This window comes from Crinia signifera, chromosome 2 (assembly GCF_055691185.1).
Source record: "Crinia signifera chromosome 2, ASM5569118v1, whole genome shotgun sequence".
NCBI lineage: Eukaryota > Metazoa > Chordata > Amphibia > Anura > Myobatrachidae > Crinia > Crinia signifera.
The window spans coordinates 16,312,858-16,337,826 of NC_139218.1; the positions used below are offsets into that span (position 1 = coordinate 16,312,858).

General features: G+C 46.3%; 1 protein-coding gene across 2 annotated transcripts; it reads left to right on the plus strand.

The window, feature by feature from the left end:
- Positions 1 to 375: 375 nt before the first annotated feature.
- On the plus strand, positions 376 to 24,650 carry ACP6 (acid phosphatase 6, lysophosphatidic). 2 transcript variants are annotated; one of them, XM_083171636.1, is made up of 11 exons: positions 376 to 465; positions 2,396 to 2,626; positions 9,322 to 9,450; positions 10,922 to 11,052; positions 11,256 to 11,335; positions 13,811 to 13,898; positions 17,308 to 17,440; positions 19,645 to 19,745; positions 19,864 to 19,959; positions 20,113 to 20,278; positions 23,744 to 24,650. In XM_083171636.1, the coding sequence occupies exons 2-11, from the start codon at positions 2,429 to 2,431 to the stop codon at positions 23,885 to 23,887; spliced, it is 1,266 nt and encodes a 421-aa protein (XP_083027762.1). In that variant the 5' UTR covers positions 376 to 465; positions 2,396 to 2,428; the 3' UTR covers positions 23,888 to 24,650. The 2 variants fall into 2 exon arrangements, with proteins under 2 accessions (XP_083027762.1, XP_083027761.1); XM_083171635.1 differs by lacking the exon at positions 376 to 465 and adding an exon at positions 472 to 609.
- The last annotated feature ends 319 nt before the right edge of the window (positions 24,651 to 24,969 follow it).

Sequence of the window (24,969 nt, forward strand, 5' to 3'; positions counted from 1 at the left end):
CCATCGTATGCCACTACATATGGCATACGATGGCATACGATTTTTGAGCTAAAATGCTCAAAAATCGGTAAAACATCGTATCGCATCGTATGCCACTACATATGGCATACGATGCCATGCGATGGCATACGATTTTTGAGCAAAAATGCTCAAAAATCGGTAAAACATCGCATCGTATGCCACTACATATGGCATACGATGCCATACGATGGGAGCCGTGATACTCCACAAGTACCATATAAGTTGTCTTTCCCAAAATGGCGCCGTAGCCCATTCACTATTTCCTCAGCAACAATGACACAGCTGGAAGAGTTTCCTACAATTGGCTTAACCCTCCCCGGCGCGTTGCATCTTGGGAGTTGCAGTCTACGAATCCATCCCGGCCTCTCAGCGGACGCCGCCCTGTAGCGCCGTGGAGACTACAACTCCCACAGTTCCTCGGCTGCGTCCGCTTCCTGCCTGTAGGTGCGTCAGAGGAGTGTGCAGGCAGAGACGCAGAGAGGTCTCCTTCCTGGGCACTGACTGTGTAGTCAGTGTGTCTGTGCCAGGACCTAGGGACCACCCATCAGGAAGCCCCCCTGCCAGGACTGGACACCAGTGCGGACATAGGTTTGGGAGAGGACTTTATACTAAGAGCAGCAGCAGCTCCTTCACTTTACTGCAATGCTGCAAAATCCCCTTTCCATGTCTCCCCCTGCTTCCTCACTGGGTGACCAGCCTTGTGGCCCTCTGTCTGTGATCCTATTCCCCCCCTCTTACCCTGCAGCTCCCCCTCTTACTGCACTGTCTAACATATGACCCAGGCAGTGAGTGTATGTATATGTGTATATATGTGCAGCCCTTACAGCTGGCACTGCCCCAGTTTGCAGAAAGCACCCTGCACATATCAGTGATGTCAGATGCACCCTGTGTAATATGGCATTTGCACCCCCATTGGGTGGCGCAAGATACATTAGATTGCCCCTTAGTACATGTAATATGCCCGGGGGATGACGGAGGGTGCATTATTAAGGGTTGGTATAAAGATCTGAAGCACCTGACTTGTAGTGTTTCTCATCCGGGATCAAATCCCTTAAACGAGGAAAAGATGTTATAATTATTGGTGCAAAGTAGAAATGAGAAACCTTTTTTGTTTTTCCCCATTGCAAATTAGAAATTAACATCTTTTTGGTGACAATGGGCAAAAAAACCGGTCCTGGTTTTTGTAAATGGTACAGAGGACCCCAGCGGTGCAACATCTGTCCCAGAATGCAAACTTTATATATATATATATGTTGGGGAAAATTTACTAAATCTTGTAAAAATGAAAAGCGTTGACGTTGCCCATAGCAACCAATTCAATTCTGTATCCTTTCTCTATTGCATCCTAGACAATTATAGAATTAGGTTGCTATGGGCAACTTTTCTTCATTTTTAGAAGCGTTCGTAAATTTTCCCCATTAATGGAAGATGCAATGTGATCTTTGATTTCGTCATAGCCAGTGACCATAGCTCGTGGGTGGATGAATGCAATTATTCACCTCCCATTTTGGGGTTAATGTATCAGCAGGGTACAGGATTCCTATCTGCACCACAGGTTATAGGAGGAACGTGTGGGTTATATGCAGATCAGTGATGGTCACTATAACACTAGATGGTCACACCACTTAATACGTGCTGCTCTGACTCTATGGAACTCGCATCCCCACACAGTTCAAGAGACCCCCCCACTCTAGAATCCTTCAAAAAACAGACTCAAGACTTTCCTGTTTACTCAAGCATTTCCGTAATTCCTTTAAGTATAGTTTATGAAAAGCTTTTCTGTACTTCATTGTTCCTGTACTGTATTACATTCATTCTATCTGTTAAGCGCCTTGAGTCCTATTGGAGAAAGAGCGCTATATAAATAAAATTATTATTACATAGGTCTCACAGCTGGCATTACATAAATATACATATCGCTGGGCACCAGACACTCAGAATATTGGGAAACCCCGTTATAATTTGCTGTTATGAATAGAAACCAAGCAGACAAATGTCTCCACCAATGAAATGGCCCATTCGGCCGTATAGTCTGTTTGTTATTATAGAAGACTTGGTGGTTTAATCCATTTCCACACTGAGATATGTTTTGTTTGTTACATGTTTGTGTTCAGTGAATACAACCGGAAATTCATCAAGGATTCCTTGTTAACTTATAAATGGGAAATCCCACACCAGGCAGTGTCCCCATCGGAGAAAAAAATGCCTGGTCAGGATGTCCATAGCTCAGGCCTATTTAGCAGGGGAGGTTCATTGTAAGCCCCCACGCCTGCTATGTCCCTTTATCTTTGTAGTAACCCACATACTGTATGCAGCACATAGTTCTAGCTTAATCCAGATATATTGCCCGTCTGAATCGCCTTTTTTCTTGCAGCCGTCAGACAGCGCAACTCCTGGATGAACAACGATGAATGTATGGACACGAGCTGGACTCCTGGGTTCTGCCTTATACGGTCTGCATAGGACACGGAGGGCGTACGCTGAGGCGAACATGGACAACGCGCAATTAGCCCCAGCAGGGCGCGAGTACGAACTGAAGCTGGTGCAGGTGATCTTTCGTCATGGAGCACGCACCCCATTGAAACCAATCCCACACAGCCAACAGGTATGGCGAGAGCAGCATGACCGTCCCAGCGTAATATTAGATTACAGAAATTATATTTATCGATGTAGTTTGGTATTAAAGGGGTCCACATGTTCTTTACAATAGGCATTGAGAAGGTATTGGCCTCCATAATACAATCACAGGGGCTCGCTCTTGTTTTTCAGTTTTAATTATGATTTGAGCAATTCAAGTCTAGCGAATAACTTGGAATGCTACAAAGATGAGAACTATTTGGTAGAGGGAAAATGTTACTATGCGGGTTGACCGGGTTTCCATTGAACCAGTAACGGGTTCATTTCTTGTTTTGCTATATAAAGCGTTGCCCTTTGAAATTTTGGTCTTGGGCATGCGGAGAAGTGCCGGCTTATAAATAAACCCTACGACAGCAACTGTTAGAAATGGAGACGGAAGCGGGATGGTCTGGGACTCTTACAGGATTCTAAGTCGGAGACTCTGAGTGACTGGCTACCACCAGCAGCATGTAATATCACTGTACAGTCTAGCACCCTGCGTCTTCCAAAACCCATGCAGTTCCTCTTCCCTGCCTGGGTAGTCGCCCTCTGCTGTGCTGTTTCTAGCACAGGTCTGGTCTGCATATTCGTGCTAAAATACAGATCACACTGTGCTAGAAGTGACAGCAGAGACACCCTAGGCAGGGAAGAGGAACTGCACAGGTTTTGAAAGATGCAGGGTGCGTACACACTATGCCATATGGTCCTTAAGTGATATTGTTAACTATATATCGCTGAAGCTTCCTGGCAAATGATACAGTGCATATAAATGTTATTGGACATAGTGTGTACGCACCTTTACACCCCATTAGGCTTACTGGGGAGGACGTGGCCAGAAAGGTGACACCAGAGCAGTGAGTGCTGCAGGGGTGTCCTGTGGTTATATCTGTTCTAAGACTAATATATATTGATTCCAGTCCTAAACGATGACTTAAGGTGGCCATACATCAAAAAGATATTGTACCCAATCATAAAATCTCAATTGATTGTATGATGGATTGTATGCAGCAGATGGATTGTATGATGGATTGTTAGTAGACTGTGTGTCCAAAAACCACCAAGGACTGCCGGGGATTTCAGGGGAAATTGTACACAATCATGAGCGCAATCCATCTTAAGATCGATCTTTCTGATGTATGGCCAGCTTAAGGGGCACATTTATCAAGATCGCATTTACAATGCGATCTGGGCGGAATATTACCGCCCAGGATCGCGTTGTAAAATGCGATCAAATCACCGGGATGTATTACCTGCTGTGCGCAGCGAAGCCGGGGGTCTGCGCATGCGCGGTTACGCGCTGACCCCGCTGACCGCACTGCCGCTCGGGCAGTGCAATGTGTAGCCATAGGCTACAATGGGCTATCGCCATAACAGAATGGTGATAGCCCAGGGCTGCAATGCCGGGCTGCCTGATGTTGATACATTGGGCAGCTTTGCATCCCCCATAGAGACCTATGGGGGATGCGGCCGGTGGCACTGCAGCGGGGATCCCTTTAATACATTTCAGTTCTACTTAATATTTGCGGATTTAGCAGCAAATATTGCTTGATAAATGGGCCCCTTATCCCTTCACAATATCTGGCACCCCCCCTCTTCCCCAAGTTCAGTTTATACCTGCAGAATCCCCCCTGCAATGTATACCACCTCACCTCTGTAATGCCAACAAGGCGGCTTTAGACGGGCTGTGCGTTAACCTGAAGGTTTTTGATAAATTGGGGTGTCATATTTTTTTTTTTTACAAATAATAATAAAGGCCCGACACACACACACACACACACACAGATCCAACTTCAGGTCAGACCTGATTTCCCTTCAACCGGCCCAGCAGCTTCCCGGTAGGGCTACATATGATTTGGCACTCAGTCGCATGTAAAGGACTCCTGGGGAGCTGCTGGTAGGGAACAGGCTGCAGTAGCGGAGGGGGACACTGCATTTCAAAATCCCTATTCAAATGAATGGGTAGCCACTGATTGGCTGATAGATCTCTCAGCCAAACAGCGGCCACATATTCTTTTGAAAAGGAGTTTTGAAATCTCCTGCCAGCTTGCTGCTACCGCAGCTTTTCTCTCCAGCTGCGAGGGCGCTTACCTGCTCTGCAGACTGTCGGTGTGTGCCAGCGTTGCAGCACCGCTGGCACACACCTGCAGCCCTGATCAGATGCATTACATGGTGTGTGCTAAAAATCACCCGCGATGTGTCGCTGATGGGTCTGATCTGCACATTTGATTTACATGATCCGATCGGCATGGGAACACGCACTGGATCCGACCATCTGTCAAACACTTCTGATTTGGCCAACATTCCAACCAGTACCTTAAGAGCTTTCTGTGGATCACAGGTGCAACAGCGCCATCTGCCAGCTACATAGATGTACTTCACTCAACTTTGCAGTAGTTCTAATTAAATAACGTTCAAAGTTCAATTTCAATTACTGTTCTAGAAATCATTAAACCATAATACTGCAGTAACAATCACAGTGTAGATCTAGGAAGATAAAACACAAGGTCACATATAATGCACAAAGTCTATAGAACCCTTCTAAAGGTATCACCCAAAATATAATATTACCAGTAATCTAGTCCCATCCTCCAGCTGTTGGGAAACTACACAACCCAGCATGCCTTGCCACAGTTTTAGCATTCCATAATAGCAAAACTGTGGCAAGGCATGATGGAGCTTGTAGTTTCACAACAGCTGGAGCGCCATATTTTGGCCACGCCTGTCCTAGAGCAAACAAATAATACTCTCTGCCTGGTGATATAAAAGTGTGACTGAAAGGGACATGTATACCGAGAGATATAGTAGCATGTACAGTGAAGAAGCACGGACAGTGTAGATCGGGCAGTATGGATGGTGTAATGGTTAGCATTACTGCCTCACAGCACTGAGGTCATGGGTCCTATTCCCACCATGTGTCATATATACGGGGCAGTGCGGATGGTGTAATGGTTAGCATTACCGCCTCACAGCACTGAGGTCATGGGTTCTATCCCCACCATGTGTTATATATACGGGGCAGTACGGACGGTGTAATGATTAGCATTACCGCCTCACAGTACTGAGGTCATGGGTTCTATCCCCACCATGTGTTATATATACGGGGCAGTACGGATGGTGTAATGGTTAGCATTACTGCCTCACAGCACTGAGGTCATGGGTTCTATCCCCACCATGTGTTATATATACGGGGCAGTACGGATGGTGTAATGGTTAGCATTACTGCCTCACAGCACTGAGGTCATGGGTTCTATCCCCACCATGTGTTATATATACGGGGCAGTACGGATGGTGTAATGGTTAGCATTACTGCCTCACAGCACTGAGGTCATGGGTTCTATCCCCACCATGTGTTATATATACGGGGCAGTACGGATGGTGTAATGGTTAGCATTACTGCCTCACAGCGCTGAGGTCATGGGTTCTATTCCCACCATGTGTTATATATACGGGGCAGTACGGATGGTGTAATGGTTAGCATTACTGCCTCACAGCACTGAGGTCATGGGTTCTATCCCCACCATGTGTTATATATATACGGGGCAGTACGGATGGTGTAATGGATATAGCAGTACTGCCTCACATCACTGAGGTCATGGGTTCTATCCCCACCATGTGTTATATATACAGGGCAGTACGGATAGTGTAATGGTTAGCATTACTGCCTCACAGCACTGAGGTCATGGGTCCTATCCCCACCATGTGTTATATATACGGGGCAGTACGGATGGTGTAATGGTTACATTACTGCCTCACAGCACTGAGGTCATGGGTTCTATCCCCACCATGTGTTATATATACGGGGCAGTACGGATGGTGTAATGGATATAGCAGTACTGCCTCACATCACTGAGGTCATGGGTTCTATCCCCACCATGTGTTATATATACGGGGCAGTACGGATGGTGTAATGGATATAGCAGTACTGCCTCACATCACTGAGGTCATGGGTTCTATCCCCACCATGTGTTATATATACGGGGCAGTACGGACGGTGTAATGGTTAGCATTACTGCCTCACATCACTGAGGTCATGGGTTCTATCCCCACCATGTGTTATATATACGGGGCAGTACGGACGGTGTAATGGTTAGCATTACTGCCTCACAGCACTGAGGTCATGGGTCCTATCCCCACCATGTGTTATATATACGGGGTCGTACGGACGGTGTAATGGTTACATTACTGCCTCACAGCACTGAGGTCATGGGTTCTATCCCCACCTTGTGTTATATATACGGGGCAGTACGGATGGTGTAATGGTTAGCATTACTGCCTCACAGCACTGAGGTCATGGGTTCTATCCCCACCATGTGTTATATATACGGGGCAGTACGGATGGTGTAATGGTTAGCATTACTGCCTCACAGCACTGAGGTCATGGGTTCTATCCCCACCTTGTGTTATATATACGGGGCAGTACGGATGGTGTAATGGTTAGCATTACTGCCTCACAGCGCTGAGGTAATGGGTTCTATCCCCACCATGTGTTATATATACGGGGCAGTACGGATGGTGTAATGGTTAGCATTACTGCCTCACAGCACTGAGGTCATGGGTTCTATCCCCACCTTGTGTTTTATATACGGGGCAGTACGGATGGTATAATGGTTAGTATTACTGCCTCACAGCACTGAGGTCATGGGTTCTATTCCCACCATGTGTTATATGTACGGGGCAGTACGGATGGTGTAATGGTTACATTACTGCCTCACAGCACTGAGGTCATGGGTCCTATCCCCACCATGTGTTATATATACGGGGCAGTACGGATGGTGTAATGGTTACATTACTGCCTCACAGCACTGAGGTCATGGGTCCTATCCCCACCATGTGTTATATATACGGGCAGTACAGATGGTGTGATGGTTACATTACTGCCTCACAGCACTGAGGTCATGGGTCCTATCCCCACCTTGTGTTATATATACGGGGCAGTACGGATGGTTTAATGGTTACATTACTGCCTCACAGCACTGAGGTCATGGGTTCTATCCCCACCATGTGTTTTATATACGGGGCAGTACGGATGGTGTAATGGTTAGCATTACTGCCTCACAGCGCTGAGGTAATGGGTTCTATCCCCACCATGTGTTATATATACGGGGCAGTACGGATGGTGTAATGGTTAGCATTACTGCCTCACAGCACTGAGGTCATGGGTTCTATCCCCACCATGTGTTATATATACGGGGCAGTACGGATGGTGTAATAGTTATAGTATTAATGCCTCATAGCGCTGAGGTCATGGGTTCTATCCCCACCATGTGTTATACATACGGGGCAGTACGGATGGTGTAATGGTTAGCATTACTGCCTCACAGCACTGAGGTCATGGGTTAGATTCCCACCATGTGTTATATATACGGGGCAGTATGGATGGTGTAATGGTTACATTACTGCCTCACAGCGCTGAGGTCATGGGTTCTATCCCCACCATGTGTTATATATACGGGGCAGTACGGACGGTGTAATGGTTAGCATTACTGCCTCACAGCACTGAGGTCATGGGTTCTATCCCCACCATGTGTTATATATACGGGGCAGTACGGATGGTGTAATGTTTAGCATTACTGCCTCACAGCACTGAGGTCATGGGTTTTATCCCCACCATGTGTTATATATACGGGGCAGTACGGATGGTGTAATGGTTACATTACTGCCTCACAGCGCTGAGGTCATGGGTTCTATCCCCACCATGTGTTATATATACGGGGCAGTACGGACGTGTAATGGTTAGCATTACTGCCTCACAGCCCTGAGGTCATGGGTTCTATCCCCACCATGTGTTATATATACGGGGCAGTACGGATGGTGTAATGGTTAGCATTACTGCCTCAGAGCACTGAGGTCATGGGTTCTATCCCCATCATAGCCCGAACTGTGCGGAGTTTGTATATTCTCCCCGTGCTTGCGTGGGTTTCCTCCAGGTACTCCGGTTTCCTCCCACAATCCAAAAATATACTAGTAAGCTAATTGGCTCCCAACAAATTAACCCTAGAATGTCTGTGTGTGCGTGTACATGTGGTAGGGAATATAGATTGTAAGCTCCACTGGGGCAGGGACTATTGTGAGTGTTCAAATATTCTCTGTACAGCGCTGCGGAATATGTGTGCGCTATATAAGAAGCTGTTAATAAATAAATAATATGTGCATTCTCAAAAACTTGTGATCAGCTGGAGCAGGATCCCCCTTCGGCCTTGCTCACACAGACTGATTTTATTCTGAATGTAGAGCTTCCTAGTAGACACCTGGAAGCGGCGAGCGATAAGCGATCCCATGTTTGTAAGAGGGTTTGGTAGAGAGATATTTTACAAATCATTTTACCACACATAACAGTGTATCAATATAGTAAAGAAGAAAGACCCCTTTACAAGCTGCAGCCAGGCATAGAAAATAGCAAAAGCAAAGGTTTTATTTATGTTCACTACTTAGCTGCCGACAGAGCGTTGGCATATATATATATATATATATATATATATATATATATATATATATATATATATATATATATATATATTCTCTATCTATTCTATTAAGCTAACTTTTTTTTTTATTTTTTTTTAATGTCCATTGTGAGGCATTACCAGTGGCTGATGGTTTTGTTACTGAGCCATGTTAGTGTTCTGCGAGCCCTGCTGTCATTGCAGTTGTTATACAACGTTCCCTCCGTCCCTCGTGTTACAGGTGGAGTGGTCCGCAACGCTGCTAGATGCTCCTGACCACACCCAGTTCGATTACACAGTCACAGACCTAGTGGGAGGTCCGAAACCCCACTCACCGTTTGAGGAGCGATACAGATCTCACACGCTGAAGGTAAACTCTTCCTTATATTATATATGAAAATGTCATTCCAATTGCATCAGATTACGTCCTATTGCTTCTTGGTATCCTTAATAGCCCTAAACATCTGGGGATCACTACAGTATACTTGGAATGGCGAGATGAGTCTTGTGAGAGTTTCAAGCTTCAAAAATGAAAACTATTTTTCAGTATACAACAGACAATTTTTATTTCAGTATGCATCTACATACATACATACATACATACATACATACATTGACACTTAAAAAAAAATAAAAAACAGTGTAGGGAATTCCAGCCAATAGTGGAAGGGGAAAAGGTCACATGTCTTAAGACTCCTGGAGAGATTCACGGTGCTCTGACACTAACAAACCCCATGATCAGGGACATTACCCGGCAATATTACTCTATCCTAGCACTATACAATACGCCATATCTGGGAACAACAGTAGGTGGCAGCAGCGTTACACCTAGTGTATGTTTTAACCACTGATTTCTAGAACCCAAAGTATGGTCTTTAGCCCCGTACTCACTGAGCCGATTCAGACCTGCTCTCACAGGTGCGAATTTGGGGGGAATTGGGGGACTGCACATAGGCGTTTATGCACATGCAGACCCCCGCAGCGAGCCGCTTTAGCTCGCTGTATTGCCGGGGGTTTCATTTGCCGGGGTGCTCGCTGATTGGCCGGCAGTGGGTGTTTTGGGGTGGACACTCGGCATTTCATGGGCGTGTCCACAAAAACGGAGGGTGCGCCCATATAAACGCTGGGCTGGCCCCAGGGAATGCAGGCGTTCCCCTGCCTGTTCAGGGTGGACAACATAACTTGACGTTAGTGCCCGCCCCCAATTCAAAGAAGTCTTGGGCTAATCGTCTGCTGCGAACAGAGGCGAAGTCATACGATGGTGAACAACCATCTAATTACTTTTTTCCCCTCTGTGCGGACGTGTGTGCGCATCAGCTCACAGCATATCTATGGGATCTGGCGTTATACCGCTCGCTATGCAGAATATACGCAGTCTAGCTTGCAGGTCTGAATGACCCCCACTGTATGATTTGCAGCAACGACTAGATCATAAATGATATCGGCGGTGCCGCGAAACAAACGGGGCTCAAACACTGAACTATATTGTTTACAGTATCATTCAGTGCATCATCAGGTTCCACCCTGAACATGCAGTCACTAACGTTATCGGTCCAGACAATAAGGGTTATCGTTAACGTTCAAGTGGGTACACGCTTAAGAACATGAATGATATCGTTAACGATATCGTTATTGTGCGTATCATTAGCGTAAACCATACATTGTGTCCTGGGCACCTTCAACTTTACCAGGTGTGGCTGCGCTCCTTGCAATATGTGCACATATACGAATCTAGCAGCGATACTAACCACTGTGCGCAATAGTGTGTAAAGTGTTTCTCTGTAGTCCTGTAATGCCAAGAGGGGTAGAAGACTTTCCCCAATGTCTCATATCATCCTCAGGGTGGGACCTTCCCCGGACAGCTCACCACGGTTGGGATGCAGCAGATGTTCAACCTGGGCGCACGGCTGCGGCGGAGCTACGTGGAGGAGCAGCACTTCCTCTCTCCAGTGTTCAAACCATCAGAGGTCTTGTAAGTGTCCTGTGCAGAGATAGAAACACTGTCCTGTCACATGTATTGCCCATAGGTTATAGCTGGGTCTGGTGACGCTCTTAGAATAAAATCTGCAATTTATCTAAGCATGTATAACAATCACACACCCACCGCACTCGTCACCCACCGCACTCGTCACCCACCGCACTCCCCAGAGAGTAAATATTTCTCTTCCATTTCAGTGTTCGCTCCACCAATATTGTCCGAAATCTGGAGTCCACACGATGTCTGCTGGCCGGGCTCTACCAGCAGAAGCAGGAAGGTCAGTTACAAGTAACTAAGGGATGGGGAGCAGTGCAAAGACCTGAGTGATGGGGGCAGTATATTGGCAAGGAACTAAGGGCCTTTTTCTGGTTCACCTTTTCTGACAAAATCCTTCTTAGATGAACAAAACCTAGGGTTACCACCTAGTCCCTTAAATTCCGGACACATATTAATTACACAGGTTCTGTGGCTGGCTGACTTCAAGACTCCACTTCACCTGATTTTAAACTGCCACAGAACCTGTGTAATTAACATGTGTCCGGAATTAAAGGGACTAGGTGGTAACCCTAACAAAACCATGTGCACTGCAGGTGGGGCGGATGTTACTTGTGCAGAGATAATTAGATTTGGGTGGGGTTTTACTTCAAAGTTATTATTACAGTGGAAAAATAAAGCAGTCAGTATTTACCCTGCACAGAAACAAAATAACTCACCCAAATCTAATTCTCTCTGCACATTTTACATCTGCCCCCCTGCAGTGCACATGGTTTTGTCCATCTAAGAAGGATTTTGTCAGAGTGAACTAGAATAAGGCCCTAAGAGAGGGAGCAGTATAGTGGTAAGGAACTTAAGCTGTTTACTCATCTATTGATTATTAAACATGTTTGATTTTAACCAACACTTATTAATAGTAACTTTATAATTATATAGTGTGACAGTGGTCAGCTAGGGGTATATTTACTAACGAGCGCATTACCAAAGTCTCTTATGATCAAATAGTGATAGAAACTAAGGCTGAATCAGGCCTGCATAACATGTTTTCCTATTGCCCTTTTAAAACCCATCCGTCAAAGCTGACCACCCGTTGGTTAGTAAATATTTCCCCAAGAATATTATTGACCCGGCTCACTCTTGCTCCCAACTTGGTAAACCTCCGGCAGACATGTGATATATTTAAACACACGGTATCGGGGGAAACCAAGTAGGGGAAGGGAAAGCCGGACAATCGGGCGCACCAATATACTATACTTGATAGATAGATAGATATATATATATATCTATCTATCTATCTATCTCTGATAAATTCAATAATGTGTGGCTTGCTGCTCCCAATTAAGGCTCCCTGATTCCTCAACAATTGCTACACATGCACAAGGAAATAGTAAAAACTAGAGCGCGCAAGAAACACACGTTTAAATTAATTTGTATTGTTGTAAAATATTACACACAAAAAAAAAAAATTTCAACATAAAACACAAATTTGTTACAGTTTAATATAAAATATAAAATGGGGGGGGGGGAGGTGGATGTCACCAGCCAATTTATGCCAGATGGTCTATAGCCAAGAACCTTGCAAGGTATTATACTCCAATATTGGATATCTTAGCCTTCAAAGTTTCAAATCCACATAGATGTTATACTTCTAATTTTTAACTGTGTACACCAATAGTCCAAATCGGCCGATTTTTATCTGGAGGAGTAGATTTTAGTTGTAGTTAGAGGGCTTAATGTAAGGCAGCACCAGTGTTTTTACGGTTTCACTTGTGTGACAGTCACCTACAAGGAGCTTATATGGTGAAGGAGCAGTCCTGAAAGTGTGAGGTAGCGGGTAGCCTTAGATGTAATACCCGCTACCTCACACTGTCAGGACTGCTCCTTCACCATATAAGCTCCTTGTAGGTGACTGTCACACAAGTGAAACCGTAAAAACACTGGTGCTGCCTTACATTAAGCCCTCTAACTACAACTAAAATCTACTCCTCCAGATAAAAATCAGCCGATTTGGACTATTGGTCTACACAGTTAAAAATTGGAAGTATAACATCTATGTGGATTTGAAACTTTGAAGGCTAAGATATCCAATATTGGAGTATAATACCTTGCAAGGTTCTTTGCTATAGACCATCTGGCATAAATTGGCTGGTGACATCCACCTCCCCCCCCCCCCATTTTATATTTTATATTAAACTGTAACAAATTTGTGTTTTATGTTGAAATTTTTTTTTTTTTGTGTGTGTAATATTTTACAACAATACAAATTAATTTAAACGTGTGTTTCTTGCGCTCTCTAGTTTTTACTATTTTCCCAAGAAGTCAGTTGTGATCCAAAGCTGGCTTTCCATTTTCTCACTAGAGCTTACAATCTACCGTAGGCTAAGATGGAGAGGAAAACGATGTGTGTAACACACCATGCAGAGATGTATTCCCAGCGCAGACCTAGCAGCGACGCGGATTCCCACTGGCATTAATGGAGAGTTAAACGATTCACAGTGGAACTTAATTGAATGATTTATTAGCATTTACTCTGCAGCCGCTTCCTATCATTACTCAGAGATTGTGCGTGCTGATTGGCTGAGCAGAGTGATCTGTATTGTGGGGCAATCTGATCATACACAGCCCGATGCTTTATCATGGTGCTCACAATGGTGGCAGGAAGCAGCGGTAATGTCTGTACAGGGAACATAGGTGGGCAAGGCGGGGTGTTACCAAACGAGAGCGCTGTATTTATATGTTTATTCTATTTCTTCTATAGGACCGGTCACTATAGTCACAGCCGAGGCCAACAGCGAAATCCTGTACCCCAATTACCAAGGCTGCCGGGAGCTGAAGCACTTGACCAGGTGAGCCCTTTATTGATGCCCTGATGACTGTGGTGGGGGAGGGATTAGATTGGTTATCTATCTGGGTTCGATCCCTCTCGCCGTGAGTGAAACGGACATTCAGGCGTGTGAATTGGGCAGCGACATTGCGATCGCTGGTAACTGTTCTGTCCTGTGGGCATGTAGCTAGAGTTCCATGCCGGTCTCAGCGACTCCTACAGACACTGGAAGCCGGCTTCTTGGAACTCGTGCACCCAGGATTGGGCGCTGATGCAAGTCCCAATGCTAATGGTGGCGGTGTAGGCTGTGGACGGTAACGTGGTGGGCGGAGTGGCTGCACATGAACTGCTATAGGTTGTAAATCAGGATTCTGCAACATGAGATGTTCTCTGTCCAGTGGTCACTGGGGTCTGATTTAGAGCTGGACGTAGTGGGTACAGCTACTGTGTTTTTGTGCGCGGTGACTGTGCGATGATACGGTAATAGGTGCCTCCTGCCGGCATCGCCTACCCGCCGCTATGTCTGGGGGGGGGGGGGAGCATCGGATCATTCCGCATGAACATTGGTCTCAAAGAAAGCAGAGGAGACTCGCCACAGGTTTCATGGCCTCTCCAAAATGGCTTAGGGGGTATCGCAGCGGCCGACGCATACAGAGATCTCCGTGTGCGCAGAAGACGTAGCAGCGGAGATGTGCATGAAGCCTGTGCTGCATTCACTAACAAAGAGGTGCTGAATCACAGGTGCCATGAAGGAAACACTGTGACTACTGTCTTATATCTGGGGCCCCACAGTCTACGGACTCAGTGGATTGCTGGTGACCTGATACGACCAGTAAGTGGGTCAGTAGCAGCGGGCGAGGGACCTTGAATCATATCCATAAATTGAAACCAGTGGCCAGGTAGCAGAGAAAGCTGGTCCTGGTCTCTTTGACCTTGCAGCCACACAAACGTGACCGAGCGCACATATGTCGTGCTCTTACATAGATGTGTTAGCGCTTCCCGATCACGCACCGGGCTCACATTACCTGCATGCGGCTGTTACCTCGTGTCGGATTATTTGCTGCGTGGGATTTGTCAGATGACATTAGATCCATCATCACAGTTAGGACAGCGTACATAAGTTATATTGGCAGCTATAATGGTGGCGTACAGTATGACGCCTACATAGTCCACCGTACGTCATGGAGACATGCTTGATAATGACACTTGCATAATGACAGCATGTCAAGGTTTTAAACACGTCAACCTCATGTTGATGTTAATGTTGACATGGTGAATGTCGACTGTATGGCTAGTGGAAGGGCGCAGGATTATCAGCGACCAATTCTAAAGTGGCCATTGGCAACCATGTGACACGAGAAGGGTCAGAACAGGGTAACCGTATAGCAGCGTGGGCGGTCAGATGGGGCGTTCTCCTGTGATGGTCCGTGGTAGTAAAACAGACTATGGGCCAGATGTATCCAGCTTCAAAAAAGTGATAAACAGCCAGCCAATCAGCTTCTACCTGTCATTTTTCAAACCCCAGCCTGTAGCATGGCAGGTAGGAGCTGATTGGCTGGCTATTTATCACCCTCCACATGGCTCTAGGGAGGAGGACCCCATAGAATCTGTCACTTTAGAGCTTTTGTTGTTCCTAAGCGAAGTGAAAGAGGAAATGGTTATATTGCCCTGTGCCCTTGGCCAGAGAGAAGTGTATCATGTAGCTAGATTACGGGTGTTTGAGCAATTAGTGAAACCGCTGCCCTGTCTGTGTAGTCTCCAGACAAAACCACAAAGACACCACATACAGTGTGTAGTTCCTTCCCTGTGTACTGGGGGAAGCAGAGCGCTATCACTATGACCGAATGCAATGGGCCTGATTCTATCGGCTACTGATGTCATTTAGATCTCCAGCGCTGGGATCCAGGTCTGTATGATGTCATTTAGATCTCCGGCGCTGGGATCCAGGTCCGTATGATGTAATTTAGATCTCCGGCGCTGGGATCCAGGTCCGTATGATGTCATTTAGATCACCGGCGCTGGGATCCTGGTCCGTACGATGTCATTTAGATCTCCGGCGCTGGGATCCAGGTCTGTATGATGTCATTTAGATCTCCGGCGCTGGGATCCAGGTCTGTATGATGTCATTTAGATCTTCGGCGCTGGGATCCAGGTCTGTATGATGTCATTTAGATCTCCGGCGCTGGGATCCAGGTCTGTATGATGTCATTTAGATCTCCGGCGCTGGGATCCAGGTCTGTATGATGTCATTTAGATCTCCGGCGCAGGGACCCAGGTCCGTATGATGTCATTTAGATCTCCGGCGCTGGGATCCAGGTCTGTATGATGTCATTTAGATCTCCGGCGCTGGGATCCAGGTCTGTATGATCTCATTTAGATCTCCGGCGCTGGGATCCAGGTCTGTATGATGTCATTTAGATCTCCGGCGCTGGGATCCAGGTCTGTACGATGTAATTTAGATCTCCGGTGCTGGGATCCAGGTCTGTATGCGGAGGCCTCTTTCTTGTTCCAATGTCTCGTCATGTACTTCAGTAAAACTTTTTTTTTTTTACTTTTTCAATGCAAGGACCCTTTGAGTGCCGAGTGAATTTGTCAAAATAGGTGTGAAAATTGCCAAGAAAATATATTTATCCATCATAATGACCTGTAATGTTTAGCTAATCTAGGAAATATATTCTTTTTTTCACACATTATTTATTTGAATTTATATAACAAATGTGAGCAGTCAGGTGACTGAACTAGCATCTCAGTAAGTTGGTTATACCATCTGTGTACATGAAGGGATATCTGTAACACTTGGGCTGTTGAATTCCTTAAGAAGTGAGTTTGGGAACCACGGATATATATATATTTGTACTAACCTGTGTCTCCAGTGCCGCAGACCGGTGGTGCACACGTGTGCCGCAGTTATCACCCGAGTGTGCGCACTTTATTGAATAAACCTCTGGAGTGCGTAGAGATTAGAAATATCATTAATGTTAGATTATGTAAGTCATGTGATGTGTGAGGTGGTCACCCAGGTAGAGCCAAGAGTCACGTCTGTCGGGAGATGATCACTTAGTGTGTGACCTGTTTGGGTGAGATTCCGCCAAATCTGGGTTACAGGAGAGTCAATTCCGACCCAATTACAGTCCCTTTAATTTAAACAGGGACTCCAGGAGGAGATGTGATCTGAAGCATGGTTTCCATTACAGTCCAGGTTTTAAGGATATCCATGCTTGAGAACAGGTGACTTTGAGTACCTCAGTCGGTTTGATTTAAACCATCTGGGCTCAATCATGGATATCCTTAAGACCTGGACTGTAATGGAGTTTGGGAACCTCTGAGCTACAGGTATGAAACCGGTCTCATGGGACCAGTGGGTGTTTTCATTGTAGTAAACGACTAATGACGATTTACCAGTCAATAAATGCCATTGTTTTCTGTCACAGTGGCAGGATGCCTGATGCCGCCGCCCAGCCAGGGATGACGGATGAATTGAGGAGGCTCCAGAGGGATCTGAATATTGACACCTCGAAGACGGTGGATTTTTTCCTGCTCCTCGATAACCTGCTGGCAGAACAGGTGAGCTGGGCGGTCTCCAAGTAGACAGTCTGTGGCTGTCGGCTTACGCCTTGCAGGCTGGTGTCTCCACCGTTGGGCAACTTTCAGTCATTTCTGTGTCCTTCATCATCGACTTTGTATACCCACCATGAAGTGGTTTTGTGGTTACCGCTGTGGTGGGCATTGGTCACAGTTCTACCCACAGAGCAAATTTTCTTACCAAGAAGGAAAAGGGGAACTAGGCTCTGATATGAGGTGTATTTGGACACAATATAGCTGCTGCTTGGGTGAGGTCTATAGTGAACCTGTAAAACAAATAGCAGAAGGATAGTAACATATAAACATACATCTATATATTAAAGCAGCGCTGTACCTTTAAACAGTTAAACATGTGGGGATTGCCTGAAAAATTCACTTATTTAAAATAAAATTTTAAACCTAAAAACAATTCATATTTTAAATAAATGTATTTTTTCAGGCAATCCCCACATGTTTCATTGTTTAAAGGTACAGCGCTGCTTTAATATATAGATGTATGTTTGTATGTTAATACCCACAGAGCAGTTTTGTGCTGTGTCTATGGAAAGAGTAAGCTCCACCCTCGTGCTGTAAAGGCTTTGCTGAAAAGCACAGCAGGAACATGTGTTAGTCTGACAGGACTCCGGAAGCAAGAGTACATGAATTCCCCCTACACCTGCCTTTGCCTATAGAGCAGGCATTCCCAACCACGGTCCTCAAGGCACACCAACAGTGCAGGTTTTAGTGATATCCAGGCTTCAGCACAGGTGGTTTAATCAGAATCCCTCAGATACTAATTAAGTCACCTGTGCTCAAGCCTGGATATCTACAAAACCTGCACTGTTGGTGTGCCTTGAGGACCGTGGTTGGGAATGCCTGCTATAGAGGGTTGGTGATTCAGCTGCAAGTAGGGGGTTAATGAACACAAAGTATTGGCCTAATGCTTATGAGCAGTGTGAGGTGCTCGAAGATCTGCCAACGTTTTGCATATAGCAAGATTTCTGCTGCTCATGGAGGGAACAGGAGAGACCAGGAGGAGGAGAGGGTGCAGCTACCAGGCTGAGGAGCACACTGAGGAGAGGATGGAGGGTGCAGCTACCAGGCTGAGGAGAGAGGTGAGGAGCACACTGAGGAGAGGATGGAGGGTACAGGGTGCAGCAGACAGGCTGAGGAGCACACTGAGGAGAGGATGGAGGGTGCAGCTACCAAGCTGAGGAGAGAGGTGAGGAGCACACTGAGGAGAGGATGGAGGGTACAGGGTGCAGCAGACAGGCTGAGGAGCACACTGAGGAGAGGATGGAGGGTGCAGCTACCAAGCTGAGGAGAGAGGTGAGGAGCACACTGAGGAGAGGATGGAGGGTACAGGGTGCAGCTGCCAGGCTGAGGAGAGAGATGAGGAGCACACTGAGGAGAGGATGGAGAGTACAGGGTGCAGCAGACAGGCTGAGGGGAGAGAGAGCTGAGGAGAGGATGGAGGGTGCAGCTACCAGGCTGAGGAGAGAGGTGAGGAGCACACTGAGGAGAGGATGGAGTGTGCAGCTGCCAGGCGGAGGAGAGAGGTGAGGAGCACACTGAGGAGAGGATGGAGGGTACAGGGTGCAGCTGCCAGGCTGAGGAGAGAGATGAGGAGCACACTGAGGAGAGGATGGAGGGTACAGGGTGCAGCTGCCAGGCTGAGGAGAGAGATGAGGAGCACACTGAGGAGAGGATGGAGGGTACAGGGTGCAGCTGCCAGGCTGAGGAGAGATGAGGAGTACACTGAGGAGAGGATGGATCTTACAGGGTGCAGCAGACAGGCTGAGGAGAGATGAGGAGTACACTGAGGAGAGGATGGAGGGTGCAGCTACCAGGCTGAGGAGAGGATGGAGGGTACAGGGTGCAGCTGCCAGGCTGAGGAGCACACTGAGGAGTGGATGGAGTGTGCAGCTGCCAGGCGGAGGAGAGAGGTGAGGAGCACACTGAGGAGAGGATGGAGCTTACAGGGTGCAGCAGACAGGCTGAGGAGAGATGAGGAGTACACTGAGGAGACGATGCGTACTACTGGTTGAGAGTATATGACACAGGTGCAGTACATCACTCTGCTATGATTACAGCCACACAGTGGAGATTGTAATGTCTTACTGTAAGCACATGGGAACCATGATTCCCAGAACGCTGAATGCCTGTGTCTTCCTAGTATCATGCTCATTACTGTGTGTCTTCCGTAGGTGCACGGCTTCCCCTTCTCTGGGAAGTATAAGAGCCACCTGCAGAAGTCGGAGCGGAGAGCCATAGATATTGTGACTTATATAATGGGACCTAATAAAAGGTGTGTGTATATCCCCCCCCCCCCCCCCCCCCCCCCCCCCTGTTGCCCGGTGGGCTCCTGTACGTAACACATAAGTGAATCCTTCCTTGTCTGTGATTGCTGGTATTCTGTTTTGCAGAGAAGTGCTGAAGCTGAGTGTGGGGCCGTTCCTCTATACCCTGCGGAGTAACATACTGGACGTGGTAGAGGGGAGAACAGCTGACGCACAGCCCAGGTACCTGATCTGGTGTTGGGGAAGAAATGGGTTACGATATAATATGTACTATAGATGTTGGAGACCCATGTACTGTTCAGCCTCCTGTGAGCACCAGGATATGTATAAGCTGGGTTCTAGGCTGCAGACTCAGGATTGTCTTTCTGTCCCCAGGAAGCTTTTCTTGTACGCCGCACACGATGTGACCATAATCCCTCTTCTTATGGCCCTCGGGATCTTTGACCAGAAGTGGCCGCCGTATGCTGCTGATCTGACGTTGGAGCTGTACCAGCACCGGCGATCCAGGGATTGGTTTGCCCGTCTCGGCTACAATGGGAAGGTAAGTCAGACATGTCTTTGGAGTATCTTTGTTCAAAGGGTTGTTCCCTTCAGATGACTATTATTTATTTATTTATTAATTAATTAACAGTTTCCTATATAGCGCACACATATTCTGCAGATAATAGTTGAACATTCCCATCAGTCCCTGCCCCAGTGGAGCTTACAATCTATATTCCCTACCACATGTACACGCACACACAGACATTCTAGGGTTAATTGGCTGCCAAGAAAAAATAAAAATTACCAGTATATTTTTGGAGAGTGGGAGGAAACCCATGCAAGCATGGGGAGAATATACAAACTCCACACAGTTGGGGCCATGGTGGGAATCTAACCCATGACCTCAGTGCTGTGAGGCAGTAATGTAACCATTACACCATCCGTACTGCCCTGTATATATAACACCTGGTGGGGATAGAACCCATGACCTCAGAGATGTGAGGCAGTAATGTAACCATTACACCATCCGTACTGCCCCGTATATATAACACATGGTGGGGATAGAACCCATGGCCTCAGTGCTGTGAGGCAGTAATGTAACCATTACACCATCCGTACTGCCCCGTATATATAACACATGGTGGGAATAGAACCCATGACCTCAGTGCTGGGAGGCAGTAATGTAACCATTACACCATCCGTACTGCCCCGTATATATAACACATGGTGGGGATAGAACCCATGACCTCAGCCCTGTGTGGCAGTAATGTAACCATTACACCATCCGTACTGCCCTGTATATATAACACATGGTGGGGATAGAACCCATGACCTCAGCGATGTGAGGCAGTAATGCTATAACCATTACACCGTCCGTACTGCCCCGTATATATAACACATGGTGGGGATAGAACCCATGACCTCAGCGATGTGAGGCAGTAATGCTATAACCATTACACCATCCGTACTGCCCTGTATATATAACACATGGTGGGGATAGAACCCATGACCTCAGTGCTGTGAGGCAGTAATGTAACCATTACACCATCCGTACTGCCCTGTATATATAACACATGGTGGGGATAGAACCCACGACCTCAGTGCTGTGAGGCAGTAATACTAACCATTACACCGTCCGTACTGCCCCGTATATATAACACATGGTGGGGATAGAACCCATGACCTCAGTGCTGTGAGGCAGTAATGTAACCATTACACCATCCGTACTGCCCCGTATATATAACACATGGTGGGGATAGAACCCATGGCCTCAGTGCTGTAAGGCAGTAATGCTATAACCATTACACCGTCCGTACTGCCCTGTATATATAACACATGGTGGGGATAGAACCCATGACCTCAGTGCTGTGAGGCAGTAATGTAACCATTACACCGTCCGTACTGCTCTGTATATATAACACATGGTGGGGATAGAACCCATGACCTCAGTGCTGTGAGGTAGTATAACCATTACACCGTCCGTACTGCCCTGTATATAGAACACATGGTGGGGATAGAACCCATGACCTCAGTGCTGTGAGGCAGTAATGCTAACCATTACACCATCCGTACTGCCCCGTATATATAACACATGGTGGGGATAGAACCCATGACCTCAGTGCTGTGAGGTAGTATAATCATTACAGCATCCATACTGCCCCGTATATATAACAGATGGTGGGAATAGAACCCATGACATCAGTGCTGTGAGGCAGTAATGCTAACCATTACACCATACGTGCTGCCCTGACTATTCCTTATGCGAATACATTGGACTGATACCTCTCTCTGGCCAGTTCCGGAGGGGGGAGCCGAGGAAAGTGTCTCTTTGCAACTCGGGGAGGGGGGTTGAGTTTGGCAGCTTTATTGTCAAACCACCCCCCCTAGGTTGCAGCAGTAACTGAGAATAAATATCCTCCGCTAACCGCCCATCTGTTGGGTGATTGGTGAACCTGTGATTATGTCCCCTCACTGTCAGTTTTGGGTTCAGTCTGATGAGCCGTCTGTTCTGCGCCTCCTTATATCAGTAAAGATTATACCGCTGTGTCTGGAACTATGGAATCCTGCATATACCCCATATTTATCATACTTACCTGTCACTCCTGCATTTTCCCTATTTACGCTCAATGGTATTAAAAAATAAAAAAATGCCTCATTCTTTCGTAAGACGGATTTACATCATTGCTGCCATTTCCCTTTCATCCGCCTAATGGAAACGCTTGACCAGAAATCACAGAAAATCCCTTGAAGCATTTGGCTTCCATCTTTTGCAGCCATCATGATGATAGATAAGTCACAGAGCAAAGGTGTCCGGAAAGAATGTTCTTTGGAAAAACATCTGTTTTCTCTCACCGACACGTCGCTGCGAGGGTCTGCAGGAGATCCTATGGGTCCCGCTTCAGAAATGTGCTTAAATCTGCGTCTAATGCTTCTGTAATAAATACACAAGCTGGCGGCGTCTATGACTGCACAGTATAGATGGAACCGGAAATGTAAGAGTAGGCATCTGGCTGCAAATCCCCAATCTGATAGGTACCACATAGGGGTATATTCAATGTTACGGCGAGCACGGCACAGAGTTCGCCATTTTATGCAGCTCGCCGCCACTCACAGTGAATATTAACCAATACTGCGTATGAGGAGCCGGACCAAATTTGCTTCCTGTACTTGCTCGCGGTTTAAAGCCCTTTTCACATCCTGGTCCCTTACCATTTTGATTAGCTACAGAGCCAGAGGGGAGCTGCAGTGGTGACCCAAATTGCCTTTTTTGCGTATTATTATGGCTCACGTGACAAATTCATCTAAGATGTCCATATACAGTATACAACACTGACTTCTCACGGGGTCACTGTTGCCACGAAGGAAGCAAATCCCCATATCCCTGCTGACCTTAATATGTAGACCGTAATATGCACTGTGATTGGTGAGTGATTATCCACCAATCAGAGTGCAAGGAGCACAGTCTGTCTATGACCACTTCCTGGCTCCTGCTGTTTACCTGTAAACTCTGGTGGCCTGACAGGGAAATGTAACCAGTACCTTATGGCTCGCCCAAGACTAGAAGCCATTTTTCAATGGCGGGGACTGAATTTGGAGCCCCGACAGTCGGAATCCTGGGCCGTTTTCTCCCGATGCAACAGTCTAAATTCAATGTTCCAACTGTCGAGTGTCTGAAAAATAACCGTGAATTCGACAATCAGTTTCCAACAAAACAGATCAGACTTAAAAAAAAAAAAAGTCTGATCTGACCGCCTTCAATGCGGTCATAAACGGCAACATTGACTAGGTGAGTGGTGAGATTTCCCCCATCGCAAAATATTGACAGAGATTGAATACCCCCCACGTCAGAAACTGTTAGGACACGACCGATGCAAATTTTTTATCACTTCAGCCCGGTTACGTCCAGTAACGTTCTCGTCACGTGAATATGTGTGAATGGTATTTGCAGCGTTTAGCTATAGAAGGATACATTTTTTAATTGTTTAAATCCATTAAAAATATTTCCCCTTTTTTTTTTTTTTAGGAGCAGGTGCTGAGAGGTTGTCCACCCGGCCTCTGCCCACTCAGGCTGTTCCTGAAAGCCATCTCGGAGTTTGTTATAAGCCCAGAAGACTACAGTACGCTGTGTTTTACAGAGATGGAAAACGTGAAGGGGGCCGTGAAATAGCGGAACCACTGACAGGATAGGACTAACCCTTCCACGAGTAACGTGAGAGTTTAAATGATTGAATGAATCAAAAATGGTTCCAGCTCTCCGACTCTGCTGCAAACAGTTAAGAATAAATGAAAGCAGATGTCCAGAATTGCAATCGACAAGCTTCTTCCGTGATTAAATAACCCAATCAGGACCACCTTAGCAGACGTTTCCACCTGGTAGATGCACAAGATCCTATATTGGTTAGCTGCATCCTGCTAGAGTGTATCTAACCGGTAACTTGTATTTTCCCTGTTTTTCCCACACGCCCGCCGTGTCCCCTAATTTGTCTTTGCTATTTTGAAAGCTGGTGGCCTACGGTATGTGACCCGGCTGTGCAGGCCTGGGTATATTTACAGTGCTGAAAATACAACAGGTATACCTCAGTGATGTCATTTATTGCTAGCACAGTGATTATAGCTGCATTGTCCTAAACACGGCCTACAAGATTGCAGCATCCAAGGCCTACAAGACTGCAGCATCCACTACCAACATGTAAGGAAGAACCGCCTGAGGCACTGCAAGCTACAGGAGGCCTCCCGCGGGCACCAGCTAAGCGGAATCTTTCAGCCTGTTCCCCCCCATTCTGCAGTATATATTTTTTTTGATGAACGGGAACAAAGGGAAATAGGAGGACGCTTTTATTGCACCAACCTTTTACTTTTTGTGAAATTGTTCAAATTGTTAAACCGTTGTTTTTTAAAAATATTTGCAAAATAAATTTAAAATACAGTTATTCTGTCTTCTGCCACTTTCCTGGTGGTGATGGTGTACTTTCATTTTCATTTAGGAATCAACCTATCAGCATATGCTTTTAAAAGCTGTATGGGCAAAACATGAAATCAAGAAGGAGGGACGAGAGGCATGTAGTGCACATAACATATGATATTTGTGTACATGACTTGCAGTCTCATAGTTAACACATACATTGTAAAGATTGGTTGCTTTACATACAAAAGGACAATTGGTGATTTATTATTGTGCATTGTGATGGGTCCTTTATAATGCTTTCACATTGCAGAAATGGGTAATGACACAGTATTCTTAAATGGGAC

What these genes read in the sequence shown, in the direction of transcription:
- ACP6 (XM_083171636.1), top strand. Translation starts at nt 2,429, where the DNA reads ATGAATGTATGGACACGAGCTGGACTCCTGGGTTCTGCCTTATACGGT. An exon ending in ACAGATCTCACACGCTGAAG is followed by an intron (nt 9,451 to 10,921) that starts GTAAACTCTTCC and finishes TATCATCCTCAG; the next exon opens with GGTGGGACCTTCCCCGGACA. An exon ending in GTCTCGGCTACAATGGGAAG is followed by an intron (nt 20,279 to 23,743) that starts GTAAGTCAGACA and finishes TTTTTTTTTTAG; the next exon opens with GAGCAGGTGCTGAGAGGTTG.